This window comes from Sus scrofa, chromosome 12, assembly GCF_000003025.6.
Source record: "Sus scrofa isolate TJ Tabasco breed Duroc chromosome 12, Sscrofa11.1, whole genome shotgun sequence".
Classification (NCBI taxonomy): domain Eukaryota; kingdom Metazoa; phylum Chordata; class Mammalia; order Artiodactyla; family Suidae; genus Sus; species Sus scrofa.
The window spans coordinates 21,471,579-21,490,099 of NC_010454.4; the positions used below are offsets into that span (position 1 = coordinate 21,471,579).

Sequence of the window (18,521 nt, forward strand, 5' to 3'; positions counted from 1 at the left end):
TACCTAAAATGCCCTCGAGTTTCTCTCAAATCTGGTGAAGGAGACAGACAAGTTTTTGCAGTCACAAAATCTGGGTGTTTGTGGTATGAATGTAATGATAATGCCCTGTGATTGCTGCTGTGGTGCCCGGCAAGCCTGCAGAAGGAGTCCCCGGATTCATTTGGTGACTCAGCGTCAGGGTGAGGGGAAGTTACCGAAAGCCTGCAAGCTCTCCAGGCTCAGCATTAAAAGGTGACAAGGCAGGAGAGGTGGGAAGAGCTGTTTCAGACGCAACAGCAGCTCAGTAACTCCCAGATGCAGTGAAGCGGGGAGAGGCTGAGGCACGGAGAGAGAAGCACCTCCCCACTCCTGCCCCGTGCAGAGGGGTTCAGGCTGAACCCTTGAAGCAATGAGATTTGAAGCAAGAGACTAACAATCATACTTCCCTTTTCCTTTCTATTTCTTTTTATTATCAATCTTTAATTTGCATCTTCATGGTCACAGATAGCTTCATTGACTATAGAAAAGTGTAATTAAAACTGGGCAAGTTCGTGTGTGTGTGTGTGTGTGTATATAGATTTTTAAACACTTTGAAAATCTACCATCTCATCAAGAATTACCATGTTTTTCCTGCATTTCCTTAAAGGAAAAGGGCACCCTTTGTTTCTAAAAATAAAATATGCTCAGTATCTCTGACGTATACTTTATTTTATTCTATTTTGTCTTTTTGCCATTTCTTGGGCCGCTCCTGCAGCATATGGAGGTTCCCAGGCTAAGGGTCGAATCAGAGCTGTAGCCACCGGCCTACGCCAGAGCCACAGCAACGCAGGATCCAAGCAGCATCTGCAACCTACACCGCAGCTCACAGCAACGCTGGATCCTTAACCCACTGAGCCAAGGCCAGGGATCGAACCCGCCACCTCACGGTTCCAAGTCGGATTCGTTAACCACTGAGCCACGACGGGAACTCCGTCTCTGACATACACTTTAAACTTACATTTTAAACCACATAAAAGGTAGCTCACTCCTAAGAGATCATATGTTTATGTTTTTAGTCAAGTCAGTCACCAGGCCATAGAAGGCAAGTTATCTCATCTCTCTAGAACTCACTCCCCTAATTTGTAAACTAAGGACTATTCCCAGGTGTTGGAGATCATTGCAGAGAAAATGTCAATAAAGTACTGCAAGGCTTTCCAATAAGAGAGAGTTTATTCATAAACTCGATATTTTACAACCTTCTAAACTGTAACCCTGAATCTAATTTCCAATGTAAAAACGTACTATTCCACATCAAATAGGAACAATTCCTTTATCCTTAAAAGGTTTACTCAGAATAATATGCATTCTAAATAAGACTGTTATTTTTCTGCCATGAAATTCTAATTGTGAGAGTCTGCAAACCCCTTTATGATGCTTTTCTTAAAACGTCAAAATAATTTCCTTCTGTTTTTTATTTTATTTTTTTGTCTTTTTGCTATTTCTTGGGCCGCTCCCACGGCATATGGAAGTTCCCAGGCTAGGGGTCCAATCGGAGCTGTAGCCACTGGCCTATGCCAGAGCCACAGCAACGCAGGATCCGACGCAGGATCCGAGCCGCATCTGCAACCTACACCACAGCTCACGGCAAAGCCAGATCATTAACCCAATGAGCAAAGGGAGGGACCAAACCCTCAACCTCATGGTTCCTAGTCGGATTTGTTAACCACTGTGCCACTACGGGAACTCCCTTCTGTTTATTTTTTGCTCTTGGAACTCAATTGTTTTCCTTCCTATCATAAATTATAGCAACAGTAATTTATAATAATCCATTGTGTATACGCTAAACCTCCCACCAGACTCTAAAGTCCATGAAAGCAGAGACAATGTTTATTTTGCTCCCTGCTGTGCATCCACCACTTACCACAGTGCCTCGCACAGGGCAACTGTTCAATAAATGCATGTTGAATTATTTCTTAGATACTGAAAAAAATATTAATCAGTCCAGAGTAAAAGGGTGAGCAATTTTGCAGGTATTCACACAAAAATCAATCCGAGAGGAATCTAGGGACCTTAGCAGAGATCGTGAACCCCTTCTTGCAAGAACCGTTGAGAGTTTTTCTTAATTTGAAATTTATTGGAGTTCCCATCATGGCTCAGTGGTTAACGGATCTGACTAGGAACCATGAAGTTGCAGGTTCGATCCCTGGCCTCGCTCAGTGGGTTAAGGATCCGGCGTTGCCATGAGCTGTGGTGTACATTGAAGACGTGGCTCGGATCCTGCGTTGCTGTGGCTGTGGCATAGGCTGGGGTCTACAGCTCTGATTCAACCCCTAGCCTGGGAACCTCCACATGCCACGGGAGCCACCATAGAAAAGGAAAAAAAGACCAAAAAAAATGTATTCATTTCTATGCCAGTCATGTTCTCTAACCATAGGTGTGAACTGGTAGATTAATATCTGCTATTTCCTATAAGGTTGCTCTTTTTCCTCCTTTCAACTATTTTTTCTTCTTTGCACTATGTTTCCTCCCCTTTCTCTTGCCCTGAGTTTGCTCTGGGACGCGCTCAGATAATGGCCATGATCACATATCTCTGAATGGCACTTTATGGTTGTCTGTGGACTTGAATCCATTTTTAGCTCCTGCGAGCCTCACAATGGTATTCAGAGGGGAAGAAGGCAAATGGAAAGACCCCTATTTTGCAGAGGAGAGAGGTGAGGCTTCAAAAGTGCATTGCCTGCCCTAACAAGAAGTGACCAGCAATACCTGGAAAAGGGCTCTCATAACCCTGAATGTAGCCCTTCTGAATCTACACCATCTCCCGAAAAAACCACACAGGGCTTCCCGCCACTGTGCACTGAGATACAAGAATACCTAAAGGAAGTGAGAAGGCTTGAAGGATGGGTGAGTCACAGTTGAGGGGAAATTGGCTTGAGTTGTCAGGACAACCCTGGACAGGAGCCCACTCTGCGCTCCCTCTTACAGAAGGCGCCAAGCCTGACGCTTCAGCCGTCTACTGGAACTAGAAGCCAGTCTCTACTATCTGGGGAGAAAATGCAGGACACTGGGGAAAACAACAGCAACAACAATAACAGTGAACAAGGTCAAATGTGGACCAATTAGTTTAGGTCCTTAACTTCACTATCTTTTTCTGTTTTTCTTTTTCTTTTTTGTAGCTGCACCCAAGGCCTATGGAAATTTCCAAACAAGGGACTGAGTCCGAGCCACAGCTGGCTGCAACCTATGCCACAGCTGCAGCAACACCAGATCTGTTAACCCACCGCATTGGCCAGGGATCAAACCAGAGCCTCTGAAGCAACCCGAGCCACTGCAGTTGGAGTTTTAACCCACTGCATCACGGCAGGAACCCCCTTTACTTCACTTTCCACTAGTAGCAATATTAGTATCTCTGTCCTTAATTATTCTTTTACTTATTATATAGAAATAAGTTAAAAATCCAACTTTCAGAGTTCCTGTCGTGGCTCAGCAGTTAACGAACCCGACTAGCACCCATGAGGACACGGGTTCGATCCCTGGCCTCGCTCAGTGGGTTAAGGATCTGGCATTGCCGTGAGCTGTGGTGTAGCTTGCAGATGCAGCTTGGATCCCACGTTGCTGCTGCGGCTCTGATGTAGGCCAGCAGCTACAGCTCCGATTGGACCCCTAGCCTGGGAACCTCCGTATGCTACGGGTTTGGCCCTAAAAAGACAAAAAAAAAAAAAAAAATCAACTTTCCAATTCTTAGCAGAGAAGAAAACGAAGCAAGCTTGTTCTCACTAGAAAGATAAATGGACAATGCACGAATGTTCAAACCCAACAGTTATAAAAGAAATACAAATACTACAATAATAAAATTTCATTTTTCACCCACCAAATTGGGAAACACTTTTCAAATAACAGATCCACCATAAGCATAGGGAAACAGGAATTCTCAAACAGAGTTGCTAGGAATACATAATAGGGAAAAAAAAAAAAAGGTAAATAGACCCATTTCTGGAGAGCAGTATGGCAATGAATATCAGAAGCCTTAAAATATCACTCCTTAATGTTTGGTCCAATAATTCCACCCAGTAATTACTCTCGTTTCTGAAGTGATCAGGAAAGTGAATGAAGATTTATAGACAATAGTAACTATGGCCACAATTATCATAAAGTTGCAAATAGCTTAAATGATGAAAAAGATAAGATTTTTAGGCAACTTAGAAATACAGTTTTACAATGAACACTAGGAAATACTAAAAATAACGTTATCAAATATACTTAAGAATACAAGATAATGAAAATGTATATGTTTAAGCAAAAAGGCAAGTTATACGACAGTAGGCACAATATGATTCCAAGGAGAGTTCTCTGGTAGCTCAGAGGGTTAAGGACCCGGAGTTATCACTACTGGGGCCCAGGTTTGATCCCTGGCCCCGGAAATTCCACATGCCGAGAGTGTAGCCAAAGATAGATATGATATATATATTATATATTTTATATATATATATGTAACTCCTGTGATTTAATAAAATGATAAACAAATGTATAGAAAAATGACCAGAGGGATATATGGAAACATTAGTAGAGAATTTCTCCTGATGATAAAATTATGGATGATTTGTCTTCTTTATACCTTTCTATGTAGTTCAGAGTTTTAAATGAATACATAATATGTGATGATAAAGACTGGAAAAATAGCGTATTTCCCCATATTAATGTAATTTTGATCTTCAGAAGTACCCAGACTAAACTAATACAATATTCCATATCGATGACACATCGATTAAAAATTAGATAATTTTTTAAAGACCCAAAAGCTAAAAGAGAGTTACTGAAACGAGGTTCTTCTCTTTAAAACAAGAATACTTCATCAGACCAACGGGTCATGAGAATAAAAACTGAGCAGCACCAGAGAAGAGACCTACATACTACAGGCACACATCACGCATATTCCCGTCAGGGCTGGTGTTGGAATTATAATAGCAGAAGCCTTCAGTGATACCTCATAAAGCTTGTGTTCCAGTGACAAATAGCAAGAGTAATCAGTTCCGATTTAGCAATGAACTCAAATAAAGGTTAATTAGGAAACTAGAGACTCTTTACAAGCCTCTAAATGTCAAACCAATCAAAGGATAATGGGTGCACTAACACAAACAAGAACCAGGAAAGAAGCCTTCTGGTTGGACCAACACCCACTGGAGAGGATATATAAGAGCTCCAGAGCAAAAGAGAGACATTCACATCTCAGAAGAAGTCCCAGCTTTCTTTAAATCAAACCGATCAAAAACACAGTTTCCCAACACCATGGCCTGCTGTGTTGCCCGATGCTGCAGCGTCCCCACCGGCCCCGCCACCACCATCTGCTCCTCTGACAAATTCTGCCGGTGTGGAGTCTGCCTGCCCAGCACCTGCCCCCACACGACTTGGCTATTGGAGCCAATCTGCTGTGACAACTGCCCCCCACCCTGCCACATCCCTCAGCCCTGTGTGCCCACCTGCTTCCTGCTCAACTCCTCCCAGCCCACCCCTGGCCTGGAGACCCTCAATCTTACAACCTACGTTCAGCCCGGCGGCAGTGAGCCCTGCATCCCAAGATGCTGCTGAGTGATGACTGCTTTGCTCGGAGCCTGATGTGGAACGAGTCAACCCAGAAGCTCTAGTATTCACCTGTCTCGGTACCTGCAACAAATGTGGCTCCACTTTCAATGCTGGAACAAGGATGGCACTCTCATTGACAACCTCCATAAAAAAGAAACCAAGAGATTTTCAATGGCCATGGATCAGAGATCAGTAAACTAGGGCAATTGGAATAGGTGGATGCTCATAGACTTGCCAAAGTTGCTTGATTCCTTCATGTGAAAGTGTATCTTTCTTTGGGTGCTTTGGGAATTCTGTTTCCAGTCTTGAATGGTATCTTTCTGGAAATTGAGGAACTTCTTCATGATTATCCTAATAAATTTTACATCTCTGGCATAGCACAAATGTCTATAGTTACTTCTGTTTATTTTTGTTAATTCATTGAGTGTATTTCTTGAATCCAAAGGTCTGCATTTTAAGAAATGAGAACATCTGAAAAATCGAAAAGGGTGCTTTTATTGTTCTTGTTGTTTCAAGAAACCTAAATGGCTTTGCATATAAAATGGTCCAGTATATCGGCATAGCTTCTCTGACTTTCTGCCCCAAAAATGGTTTAAGGTAAGACCAAATATGAAATAATAAATCAACTAACCCAGATGTGCCTGATCTGTTTTTGCAAAAAAATAAAATAATAATAACAATATCATCCATTCAATAAGCATACTAAAAATCTATTTTATTGTCCCTGCTAAAAATAAGCTGACTGTCTGGAGGATGAGGCAGATACATACACAATACCCTCTCATTCCCTCATACAACTGATCATTATTAATTGAATGCCAGGCATGGTATTATGATAAAAATATAAGTGCTCTACCAGTAGCATTAATAAACTTCTGTGGTACCACAAAAGTGAGAACCATTAAGAAATCAAGATAGCTGCCCCAAAGATAAAGAAGAGAAAGACATAGTCAAGGACAAATTGACTGAAGCTGGAGATCAAAAGACTATGATAAAGAAGACGCTGCCAAAGAGAGACTGGGCAGTGGTGTTAGGTCACCAACTGAGCATGGGAGCAGAGAAGCAGGAAAGAATTAAAAGGGGAATACTGAGGTTTGCTGCAGACATGGCAAGACACAAGTGGCATATCTAAATGAAGTCCAGGCAGCTGGAATTTGCACAGTAGGGTTCTAGGAGGATGAGGTATGAGGGAAGGAGCAAAGGTCTATGGAAAAGATCTGCTCAAGTACTTGCAAAAGGCTGCGTTGCGTGCACACAGGATGAAATTCCAAGATGCTAGCATAGAATGGCTGCTGGGGGATAAAGAGCTGAGTGGAAATACAAGAAGTCATTCAAGTCTAAAAGACTTTGAAGTTCCAGGCTTTCTGGAGCAGGCAAAGCTCTTTGAGTCCCTTAGACATTCAGTCGTATTCCAGAAGAGTAAGGAGCCTTATGAAAAGAGTAAGGATCACAGTCCCGAGTAAAGAACACACTAAATTACACCTGTCCCAGAAAAAGCTAAACCCACGCCTAAGGATCAAGAGAAAAATGATATCTAACCTCTGCTCAGTCAAACCTCATCTTTAAGGTCCTGAAAGTGAAAAAAAGTGTTAATCAGAATTCTAATACCTTGCAAAATAGCCTTCAAAACTTGAAAGGAAAGCAAAAATATTTTTAGATAAACAACACTGATTAAAAATGTCTGAAGATTTATACTGTGAAAAACACTAAAGAATAGTCTTTTTCTTTAAAAGAATAATTATATCAAATGAAATCTCAGACCTACAGGAAGCATAAAAGAATCCTGGAGATGGTCAATTTAGCAGAACTGCAGAGACTGTATTGCCAAGTAACATATACTTTCTCCTGGATAATCAGCCCATGAAAAATACGCTGAAGATTTGAAAAGTCACTTCACAAAAGAAGATATCCAAATGGCCAATAAATACATGAAAAGTTGCTCGACATCATTAGTCAAAAGAATGTAAATTAAACTGTAACACTTAAACGTGACCCAAAAAATCATTTTAATTATAAATGTCTGACAATACCACATGTTGGTGAAGATACGGAGGAACTAAATCTCTCAAATGTTATTGTCAAGAATGTAAAATGGTATAATTATATTGGGGGAAAATCTAGTAACATCCTTTTTGTAAAATTGTTTGGCTGTGTCCACATTATGCAGAAGTTCCTGGGCCAGGAATTGAACCCATGCCACAGTAGTGACCTGAGCCTCAGCAGTGACAATGCCAGATCCTTAACCCCTGGAACCTATGGGTGGACAATCAAGACGTGGATTATTTTTTCAAAGAAACTTTTCCTTTGACTCTAGGTCACTGTGGGATCATAACTTTCCTGTGGATATTTATAACTTTCAAGTATGTTTTTGAAACTTTGAACTCATGTCCTTTGCAGAACTGCATCTTATACCATTGGCACACTAAGAATTTTAAGCACAAGTGTTGAAATATTAAGAGAACTACTAAAATCAAACCCAACTCTGCTCAGAGTTCCCACTGTGGCTCAGTGGTAATGAACCTGACTAGTCTCTGTGAGAATTTGGGTTCCATCTCTTGCCTCACTCAATGGGTTAAGTATCTGGCATTGCTGTGAGCTATGGTGCAGGTCGCACAGTCAGCTCGGATCCCACTTTGCTATGGCCGTGGCATAGACTGGCAGCTCTAGCTCTGATTCAACCCCTAGCCTGGGAACTTCCCTATGCCATCAGTGCGGCCCTAAAAAGAAAAAACCCAACTCTGCTCAATGAATAATAAGTCATAAGAGACTATTTTAATGCATTTATTTAAGATTTCTAGGTTTGGCTTTGGTTATTTGTTTATTTTTGCTATCAGCTACCTAAGGAAGTAGTGCTCAGAATTAGAAAAAAACTGTTTATTCTAAATCAAGAAAATATTAATGTTGTCAGAATAATTGTTTTTTTCCCATAAAGATTTTAAAGATTCTGCAGACAAATTATTCTGTACATTTTTAAGGAAATAAATATCACAATTAAAGCCAAGAAAAGTGAAAAGTGAAGATAAAATTTAAGAGAGAATCCTGAAAACTTACATCTCAAATACCTATCCATTTGGTACCACAAGAGATTTCATCCAATGGAACTGCTGGAACTCATAGAATTTTATTCATAAGTTCCAGTATCTTTAATTTTCATGCTCTTGGGAGCTTCAAGATTAAATAAATTAGTAAAAAAGAGAAAAGAGGCTCCATATCCCAGAAGAAAAGCCTGTTTCTTCCTTGCCCCTACTCTGAAATGTAATTTAATTAATGAGGGTTTAGTTTCCCAAGAAACTAAAAGATTATAAGAGAGTTTGTATTTCATTTCTATTAGAGATGCAGTTTAAAAAAAAAAAAAAAAAAAACCACCGTATCCCTGATAGGAAAACGAGGCATTAGAAATGTGGAGACGGCAATTTTCAGGAAATCAAAGATGACAACTTCAGGAGTTCCTGTCGTGGCGCAGTGGAAATAATCCAACTAGGAGCCATGAGGTTTCGGGTTTGATCCCTGGCCTCAGTCAATGGGTTAAGGATCCAGTGTTGCTGTGAGCTGTGGTGCAGGTCACAGATGTGCCTTGGATCTGGCTTGTCTGAGGCTGTGGCGTAGGCCAGCAGCTACAGCTCCAACGGGACCCCTAGCCTGGGAACCTCCCCATGCCATAGGTGTGGCCCTAAAAAAGAAAAAAAAAAAATCAAATGATCACAACCCCATAACTTGATAACCAATTTATATTTTCGGACTGGAGGGCAAAAATTAAGCCCATCCATTATGTAAAGTGACTTGTCAATTTGCACCCAAGTAGGTATGGTTCACATACACACTTTAAACCCAGTACACACCTCACTCCTTTACCATGTGAGCACGGCGAGACCACAGAAAGCATTGCAAGGACTGCAAACCACACAGGACACTTTTATGGTGGTGACACAAACAAACAAGGGGCGCTTAAATGAGTGATATCACTTATAAGTGGAATCTTAAAAAAGATGCAAATGAACATATTTGCAGAACAGAAACAGACTCACAGACTTTGAAAACAAACTTGTGGGTACCAAAGGGGATAAGTGGGGGCAGGGAGGGATGGACCAGGAGGTTGGGATGGGCAGATGCACCCTGAGGTATATGGAATGACTGGCCATCGGACACCTGCCATATAGCATAGCGAACTCTACCCGGTATTCTGTAATAATCCATGCGGGGAAAGAACCTGTAAGAGAATGGATGTGGGCACGTGTATAACTGAACCGCTTTGTTGTCCAGCAGAAATTATCACAACCTTGTAAGTCAACTCTACCTCAATAAAACCTTAAAAAAATGAAAAAATGACTTGTAATATTAATTTTAAAAGAAGACATAAACCATTTTCAAGGCACAGGCTCAAAATCTGTGGGAATATTATTTTCCTTATGCCCAATCAATTGTATCTATAATTACTGATTGGCCAAATTTTCCCTTTTCTTTCCTTATTTGGTCAAAAGGAAAGTATTTCCTATGAAGATTTTCTGAAAAAAAGCATTTTTATCCTCCCGGCACATGGCAACAGTGTCCTTATTTAGCAACTTGAAGTTATGCCTGTTTTATGAGGCATAAAACTCTTCTTCAGCAAATAAACAACACTAATGAGTGTTCATATGAAAACTGGCACCGGAAAACATCCGGTGCTTTGCGTGCTTTGCGTAAATACCCATTTGGGGGCTGATATAAAAGTCTCCGGAGAGAAGGAGACTTTTGGAGGCAGGCAGCTGGAGTTTTGCAACTAGTCTCTGCCCTTCTCGTCTGATAGGATGGCTTCTGACTGTTCCCCCTCCTGCTGCTCTTCTGCGTCGAGGGCCGGGGCTTCTGATGGCGCGATTGCTTCAACCGGTCCCGTGGACGCCACGTGTCTCCCCAGCGCCTGTGCCACCTCCAGATGCCACACTCCCAGGTCCTGTGCATCAGCTGGTTGCCTCAGGCCGCGCTGCTTGGCCGGGAGCTGCCACGCTCCGTGCCTGGTGGGGAACTGTGTCTGGGGTGAGGATGGCGCGTTCAACAGCAACGAGAAGGAGACGATGCAGTTCCTGAACGACAGACTCGCCAACTATCTGGAGAAGGTGCGCGGGCTGGAGGAGCTGAATGCGGAGCTGGAATGCAGGATCCGGGAACAGTGTGAAGAGGACGCCCCGTCGGTGTGCCCTGATTATCAGAGTTACTTCGACACCATTGAAGAGCTCCAACAAAAGGTCTCGTATTTCATCGCCCTGAAGTCCCACCTTCCCAGTCTGTGACTTGCTTTATTTTTGTTCTGCTAGAGGCTGTTCTGTGGCAGGATACCAGGGAAAGGGGAGGGACTTCTCAGAGGTAATGCGATGCAGAGGAAAGTCAGGAGGCCTCAGCACCAGCCCCTAGGCTGCCGCTAATTACTAAGTGATCATGATAAAATAATTGACCTCTAAATTTACCTTTATCAGCTAGGGAAGGAGGAACAACAGTGTTATATCGAGAAGGACTTCTGTGTGACACACTGTACGTGTACACATGTACGCGTTTTTTTTTCTTTTTTGTCCCGTCCCACCCCCGCACACGGAGTTCCTGGACTGGGGATCAGATCTGAGCTGCAGTTGTGACTTAACGCTGCAGGTGCAGAAAATGTGGGATCCTTATCCCACTGTGCTGGGCCAGGATCGAACTTTCGTTCTAGCAGTCCAGAGCCTCTGCTGAGCCCACTGAGCACAGCGGGAAATCCTGTATAGTATTTTTAACGCAGATATTGAAATGTCTTTTGGAAGGGGCATATCTGCAGCATGGAGAAGTTCCCGGGCCAGGGTTTGAACCCATGCCATGACAGTGACAATGCCAGATCCTTAACTGCTAGGCCACCAGGGAACTCCCAAAATGCCATCTTTTTAATCCTATAATTTCACCTAGTAATTATTTCCCTTTATTACTGATGAATTTTTTATTATCTTGGATGGTACTATAGTCGTAAAACAAACTACTTCTGGAGAAAAACCTAAGTGCCAAGGGATACTGCAAAATGTCTTAGGTTGGAGTTCCTGTTGTGGCTCATCAGGTTCACGTGACATGGTATCCATGAGGATGCAGGTTCAATCCCTTGCCTCACTCAGTGGGTCAAGGGTCTGGCATTGTCACAGCCTGGGTCACAGACGTGGCTTGGATCTACTCTTGAGGTGGCTGTGGTATTAGCCTAAAGATGCAGCTCCAGTTCGACCCCTGGCCCTGCCTTAGGTGTGACGGTTAAAAAAAAAAGTCTTGTGTCATTAAAAAACTAAACCTTTTTATTTCTCCATTTCATTTATAACTGGTGCTCCTTTTTTTCTTCACAAAGTGACACGGTTAATAAAAGCAGCCTGAAAGCTACTTTATATTTTCTTGTAAAACTTTAAAAGATAAGTGATGCCTTAGTGGTTAAACAAGTAGATACTTGGGTTTCTTTTCACAGAACCACTTATGACATAATATCTTGCTTCCCAGATCTTGTGTACGAAGGCAGAGAACTCAAGACTTGCTGTACAGCTTGACAACTGCAAACTGGCTGCCGATGACTTTAGGTCAAAGTAAGGTTAATTTGAATTGGAAAATAATTTACGGTTGCCTCTTTCTCTCCTTCTCTCACATAGCTCCACACACACCACTGGTATTCTCTACATAATATTTTTTAAGCCAGAAGTAATTGTGAAATTTCCTTCTGTTTTCATCTCTAAGCAAACCCTATAAAATATGTGCTATGAAAATGCTTCATTCTGTGTAAAGAAAACAGAAGAAAATTCCAACCCCCCTCCCCTCCAAAAATATATATATATAAAGCGAAGAATGCTCACGCAGCTTGAATTTTCATTATTTGGGGAGTAGAAGGAGTCACGATATGTGGGTTCCTTGGGTCCACGCGTCAGTCATTGGTAGGCCCAGCGCTTTGCGCAGTGTCCAGCGGGGTAAGCACCGGCTGTGTCTCTTGCTGTGAAAGGTACGATGCTGAGCTGTCCCTCCGCCAGCTGGTGGAGATGGACATTAGCGGCCTGCGTGGGATCCTGGGGGAGCTGAGCCTGTGCCAGTCTGACCTGGAAGCTCATGTGGAGTCTCTGAAGGATGATCTCCTTTGCCTTAAGAAAAACCATGAAGAGGTGAGGAAAAGGGCAAAATCCCTGAACGGCTCTAAGAGGGGCACAGTTAAACTGACAGAACCCGTGTTGTGTATATAGATTGGACTTGAGCAGATGTTGCTTAAGGTGGAAGAAAAGGACTCGAGGCACTATTACTCCCCAGCCTGATCATTCTGGTGTGTCTCTGAATGTAACGGAATTAACCCCTGGCCAGGGCCAGCTGGAGGAACCAAACCTTTCACCTGCCACTGCTTTTGTGGCCGAGGCAAACCCACACATGGTTTTCCTGGAGGCTTTCTGCTGCTCTTAACTCTAACCCATAAGGTGTGAAAAGCAGGCTGATCATTGCAGAATATAAAGGCCATTTCAAAAAGGAAATAGGAGTTCCCATTATGGCTCAGCAGGTTAGGAACCCGACTAGTATCCAGGAGGATTCAGGTCCGATCCCTGGCCTTGCTCAGTGGGTTAAGGATCCGGCATTGCTGCAAGCTGCAGTGTAGGTTGAAGATGCAGCTTGGATCCAGCATTGTGGTGGCTGTGGTGTAGGCCGACAGCTGCAGCTCCAATTGGATCCCTAGCCTGGGAACTTCCACACTGCAGGTGCATCCCTGAAAAAGAAAAAAAAAAGGCAATATAGACTCATGCAGTATTTGGACAAATACTTTTAAATATGCTGCATTTATAAACTTTTAAAAATCACTAAATGTGGAGTTTCCTGGTGGCCTGGCAATTAAATATGTAGCATTGTCACTGCTGTGGCTCTGGTCACTGCTATGGCACAGTTCAACCCCTGGCCCAGGAACTTCTGCATGCATTGGGCATGGCCAAAAAAAAAATCATTAAATGTGAAGTGTATACTTATCTCTTTTTTTTTTTTTTGTCTTTTGTCTTTTTTAGGGCCTCACCCTTGGCATATGGAGGTTCCCAGGTTAGGGGTCAAATCTGAGCTGTAGCTGCCAGCCTACACCACAGCCACAGCAATGCAGGATATGAGCTGCGTCTGTGACCTACACCACAGCTCATGACAACACTGGATCCTTAACCCACTGATCAAGGCCAGGGATTGAACCCTCATCCTCATGGATACTAATCAGGTTCATTAACCACTGAGCCACAGAGGAACTCCTACTTATCCCTTATTGATGATGCTAAAAAAAATGAAGAGCTGGATGACATAACAAAGTCTAACTTCCCCTTGAACATTTGTTGACGATAATAACAGCCGACACTGAGAACTTACTGGGCACCAATAAGTGTTGATAAGTGTTTTCTATGTCTCTTAACTCGTGTATCTCGCAATAACTCTCTGGTAAAGGTAAAAATCATACCCATTCCACAGGTGGAGAAACTGAGTGATGAAACCAGACTCAGGTTAGGCAGTCTGAATCTGATCCCCCACTTTTACCCACTACTCCCCAAACCAGAAATGGGATGCCTTTGGGGTGTCAAGTTGAATTTTTTTTCCCACCACTCTGATATTATTTACTCCATAATATCCACCCACAGGAGGTCAACGTGCTTCGTGAACAGCTGGGGGACCGACTCAGTGTGGAGCTAAACACTGCCCCCACCGTGGACCTCAACAAGGTCCTGGATGAGATGCGTGGTCAGTATGAAACCGTGCTCGCCAACAACCACAGAGACATGGAAGAATGGTTCGCCGTTCAGGTGAGCATCTGGAGCAGCAAAATGCCAGGCATCCCGATTGTGCCCTATTTGCCTTCTCTTAATCAGGCCTGTGTTACAGACGGAGGAGCTGAACCAGCAGCAGCTGTCCAGTGCAGAGCAGCTGCAGGGCTGCCAGACGGAGATGCTGGAACTGAAACGCACAGCCACTGCTCTGGAGATTGAACTTCAAGCACAGCAAAGCCTGGTGTGTAAGGGAAAGATAACTGTTTTGTCACTGAAGAGTCAGGCCTCGAGATAGTGTCCCCATAACCCAAAGGAGAGACCCACAGTTCATGGAGCAGAAGGTCTGAATTTCCAATGTGCAAGGATTGCATTTCCTTGCCTTTTTTTTCTTTTTTAAATAAATTTTGTTGGAATATAGTTGACTTACTATATTAGTGTGTTAGTTTCAGGTACACAGCAAAAGTGAAATATATATGGATATCTCCATAAGTGGAGATATATATATATATATATATATATATCCATTCTTTTTCAGATTCTTTCCCCACGTAGGCTATCAAAGAGTCCTGAATAGCCAGCGTTCCCTGTGCTATACAGTAGGTGCTTGTTACTTACTGATCTTGTGTATCGTAGTGTGTATATGCCAATCTCCCAGTTTATTCCCCCCGCGTTTTCCCTTTCACAACCCTAAGTTTGGCTTCAAAACCTTTGACTCCATTTCTATTTTGTGAATAAGTTCTCTTGTATCATTTTTAATGTGATTCACATATTAGTAATCTCTACCCTTGCCTGTTTCAAGTATGCTGTTTATGCAGCTAGAAGCAGAAGGGATAGGTCAGCAGCTTGCACTGCCCCACTAGGATGCCCTGACCTTCCCCCCCGGGGCTCAGGCATGATCCTGCGGCACCGTCCAGAGACAAGGAGGGAGAGGGAATGGGCAGGAGCAGAAAGAGGGGAACTTCTGAGTCAAAGGCACTCAAGAATTCCAATGGATTCCATCTCTCTTTTGATTCGGGCCAGTTTTCCAAGCCCCCCATCCCATCTGAAACACAGAGGTCCAGACTTGGCATTCTACAACTATTCTAAACTTTCCCAGGATCCACACCTCACCTGGACCCCTCCCTGCCTCCCACTCCACGCAAGCAAAAAGACTACCACGCATTCGAGATTACATTAAGCCGTTCCTCTGTGGGTGCCACCCTAGGTCCTCCAGAGAACATTTAGGTGAATAATAGCTGAGCATTCACTGTGTGAAAGGCAGAGGCACAAAGCTAATTAAGCATCAACATAACCTCATGGGGCAAAGCCCTTGTACTGACCCTGTGAGACAGATGAGGAGAACCGAGACTGGGATTAAGTAACAGAGGGTCCTGCTTTTTTTTTTTTTTTTTTTGCTATTTCTTGGGCCGCTCCCGCAGCATATGGAGGTTCCCAGGCTAGGGGTCGAATTGGAGCTGTAGCCACCGGCCTACGCCAGAGCCACAGCAACGCGGGATCGAGCCGTGTCTGCAATCTACACCACAGCTCACGGCAACGCTGGATCCTTAACCCACTGAGCAAGGGGAGGGACCGAACCCGAAACCTCATGGTTCCTAGTCGGATTCGTTAACCACTGCGCCACGACGGGAACTCCGGGTCCTGCAATTTTTAAGAGGCAGAAATGGAAACTGAATCCAAGTGGTTCAATCTCAGAGTCTCTTCTGAGGAGCCAGGAGACCACATACAACGTTGCCTCTGAAATGCTTTTGATCCTCTTTAGGCTACAGATGTATGTGGCAGGTTGGGTGGTTGTAGTGATGATGAAAATCAATGCTTACCCACCCTTAAAGTTTTTCCAGGCACCGTTTTACATACTTTATATATATTTATTCGCCTAACCCTCGCAACCATCCTGTGAAATAAGGTGCTTTGCATTCCTCGTTTTTTATAGAATAAAACTGAAGCTCAGAGAAGTTAAGTAATCTTCCCAAAGTCACAGAGCTGGGGGTGGGTGGGGAAGAAAAGCTAAGACAAGGGTGGAAAACAGGTGATCTGGCCCTGGCGACTGAGTAAAAACAGCTCTTGTACTCTTTTCCTTCTGCAGACGGAATCTCTAGAATGCACGGTGGCAGAAACCGAGGCCCAGTATAGCTCGCAGCTGGCCCAGATGCAGCACCTCATCGACAGCGTGGAGACCCAGCTGGCTGAGATCCGCTGCGACCTGGAGCGTCAGAACCAGGAGTATGAGGTGCTGCTGGACACGAAGGCCCGGCTGGAGTGTGAGATCACCACGTACCGGGGGCTCCTGGAGAGCGAGGACTGCAGGCAAGTTCCACACAATTACTCTCAACATGCCCCAGAGTCACAGAGAGGCGCAAGGACAATCTTACTTCCTCAAGATCTGGCCAAGGTCAAACATCCCTGATGTGTTAAAGGATCTCCCTAAAGAATAACGAAAAGCAGGATTTCCTGTCGTGGTGCAGTGGAAACGAATCCGACTGGGAACCATGAGGTTGTGGGTTCGATCCCTGGCCTCACTCAGTGGGTTAAGGATCCGGTATTGCCGTGAGCTGTGGTGTAGGTCGCAGACACGGCTCGGATTTGGCGTTGCTGTGGACCCCTAGCTTGGGAACCTCCATATGCCCCGGGTGCGGCCCTAAAAAAAAGACAAAAGACAAAAGACAAAAAAAAAAAAAAAAAAAAAAAAAAAAGAATGAAAAGCAACCGAGGCTAATCCCATGACAATAGAAATGTTCCAAGTATTCTAAAGTTCTAAAGCAGCAAAGATATCCTATATGACATCTCATGCTGCGTCGTCTCCCTTTGCTCCTGTCTTCCATTAAGGGGAACTCAGGAACAGACATAAGATGGCATTTGCCAAGTAAAGAAAATACATGAAAGCTCATTCAACCATCACTGCTGCAATGTATATGAAGTGACAATTGTAGATCCAGGGATAAAATAGGTTTCAGTCAGGAGTTCCCATCGTGGCTCTGTGGGTTAAGCGCCTGACTAGTATCCATGAGGATATGGTTCAATCCCTGGCCTCACTCAGTGGGTTAAGGATCTGGCATTGCCGAGGGCTGTGGGGTAGGTCACAGATGTGGCTCAGATCTGGTGTTGCTGTGTCTGTTGTAGGCCGGCGGCTACAGCTCCAATTTGACCCCTAGCCTAGGAACTTCCATATGCCATAGGTGCGGCTCTAAAAAGAAAAAAAAAAAATAGGTTTCAGTCAAATGTTATTCTGCAAAGAGTATTCCTCAGAACATAATATGCAGGGCACATATTGCCATGGTTTTTCTCTGCATTGACATTATATCCAGCTTCCTCATGTGAAGCTCAGTTAAAAATGGATTTTTCCACAGGCTTCCCTGTAACCCATGCACTGCAACCAGCGCATCAAGCAATGCTTGTGAGCCATGCTCAGCGTACATAATTTGCACCGTTGAAAACTGCTGTGCATGAAGGTGTAAACACCCAGCCCTGCAGATGGTGGGATGGAATCGAGCAGCATCTCGGGAAGGGGACGGCGCTTCATTCGAGGACACCCACACTTGAAACTCAAGTCAAGAAGACTTTCATAGGAGTCCCGTTGTGGTGCATCGGAAATAAATCCTACCAGGAACCAAGAGGGCTGGTTCGATCCCTGGCCTCGCCCAGGGTGTTGGGGATCTGGCATTGCTGTGAGCTGTGGTGTAAGTTGCAGGTGCAGCTCAGATCCCGCATTGCTGTGGCTGTGGTGTAGGCCAGCGGCTACAGCTCCCATTCAACCCCTAGCCTGGGAACTTCCACATGCCTCGGGTGCGGCCCTAAAAAGAAAAAAAAAAAGGCTTTCGTATTTTGAAATTGTCCTCTAAGCATCCGTGATGTATATCTGTTTTACCATTCCCTCCCCTGCTTGCTTGCTTGCGATATTCTTGGTGTCTGTAGAGCTTTCTTGCTGATCTCCAAATAAAATGTTTTCATTCCTCAGCATATGGCAAACACAGCTTTGTGACTTATTACTGTTCAAATACTAGCCACTTGATGCCAAGGTAATTATCTAACTACTGCCCGTGCCAGTGGTTTGATTTTGCCTAAATCCAGAGGAGAAATATTTTTAGCAGATAGATAGATTATTTAGCTAATACAGATAGATTAGCTAATACAGATAGATTAGCTTATTTATGTAAAATGTCATTAGTTTTATGAATCATTCTGAGAAAAAACTTAGGAATATAATAAATGTGTATTTTATTTTACTTTTAATTATCAAAGTACCAGATTCCTTTTTTTTTT

At 43.6% G+C, this 18,521-nt stretch overlaps 2 protein-coding genes across 2 annotated transcripts; both read left to right on the forward strand.

The window, feature by feature from the left end:
• On the forward strand, positions 5,139-5,919 carry LOC110256009 (keratin-associated protein 3-2). The gene has a single exon (XM_021067010.1). The coding sequence runs from the start codon at positions 5,242-5,244 to the stop codon at positions 5,539-5,541; it is 300 nt and encodes a 99-aa protein (XP_020922669.1). The 5' UTR covers positions 5,139-5,241; the 3' UTR covers positions 5,542-5,919.
• Positions 9,147-17,920, forward strand: KRT40 (keratin 40). Its single transcript, XM_021067013.1, has 7 exons — positions 9,147-10,754; positions 12,007-12,089; positions 12,497-12,653; positions 14,139-14,300; positions 14,380-14,505; positions 16,348-16,568; positions 17,609-17,920. Exons 1-7 carry the CDS (start codon positions 10,320-10,322, stop codon positions 17,706-17,708), a joined length of 1,284 nt encoding a protein of 427 aa, XP_020922672.1. The 5' UTR covers positions 9,147-10,319; the 3' UTR covers positions 17,709-17,920.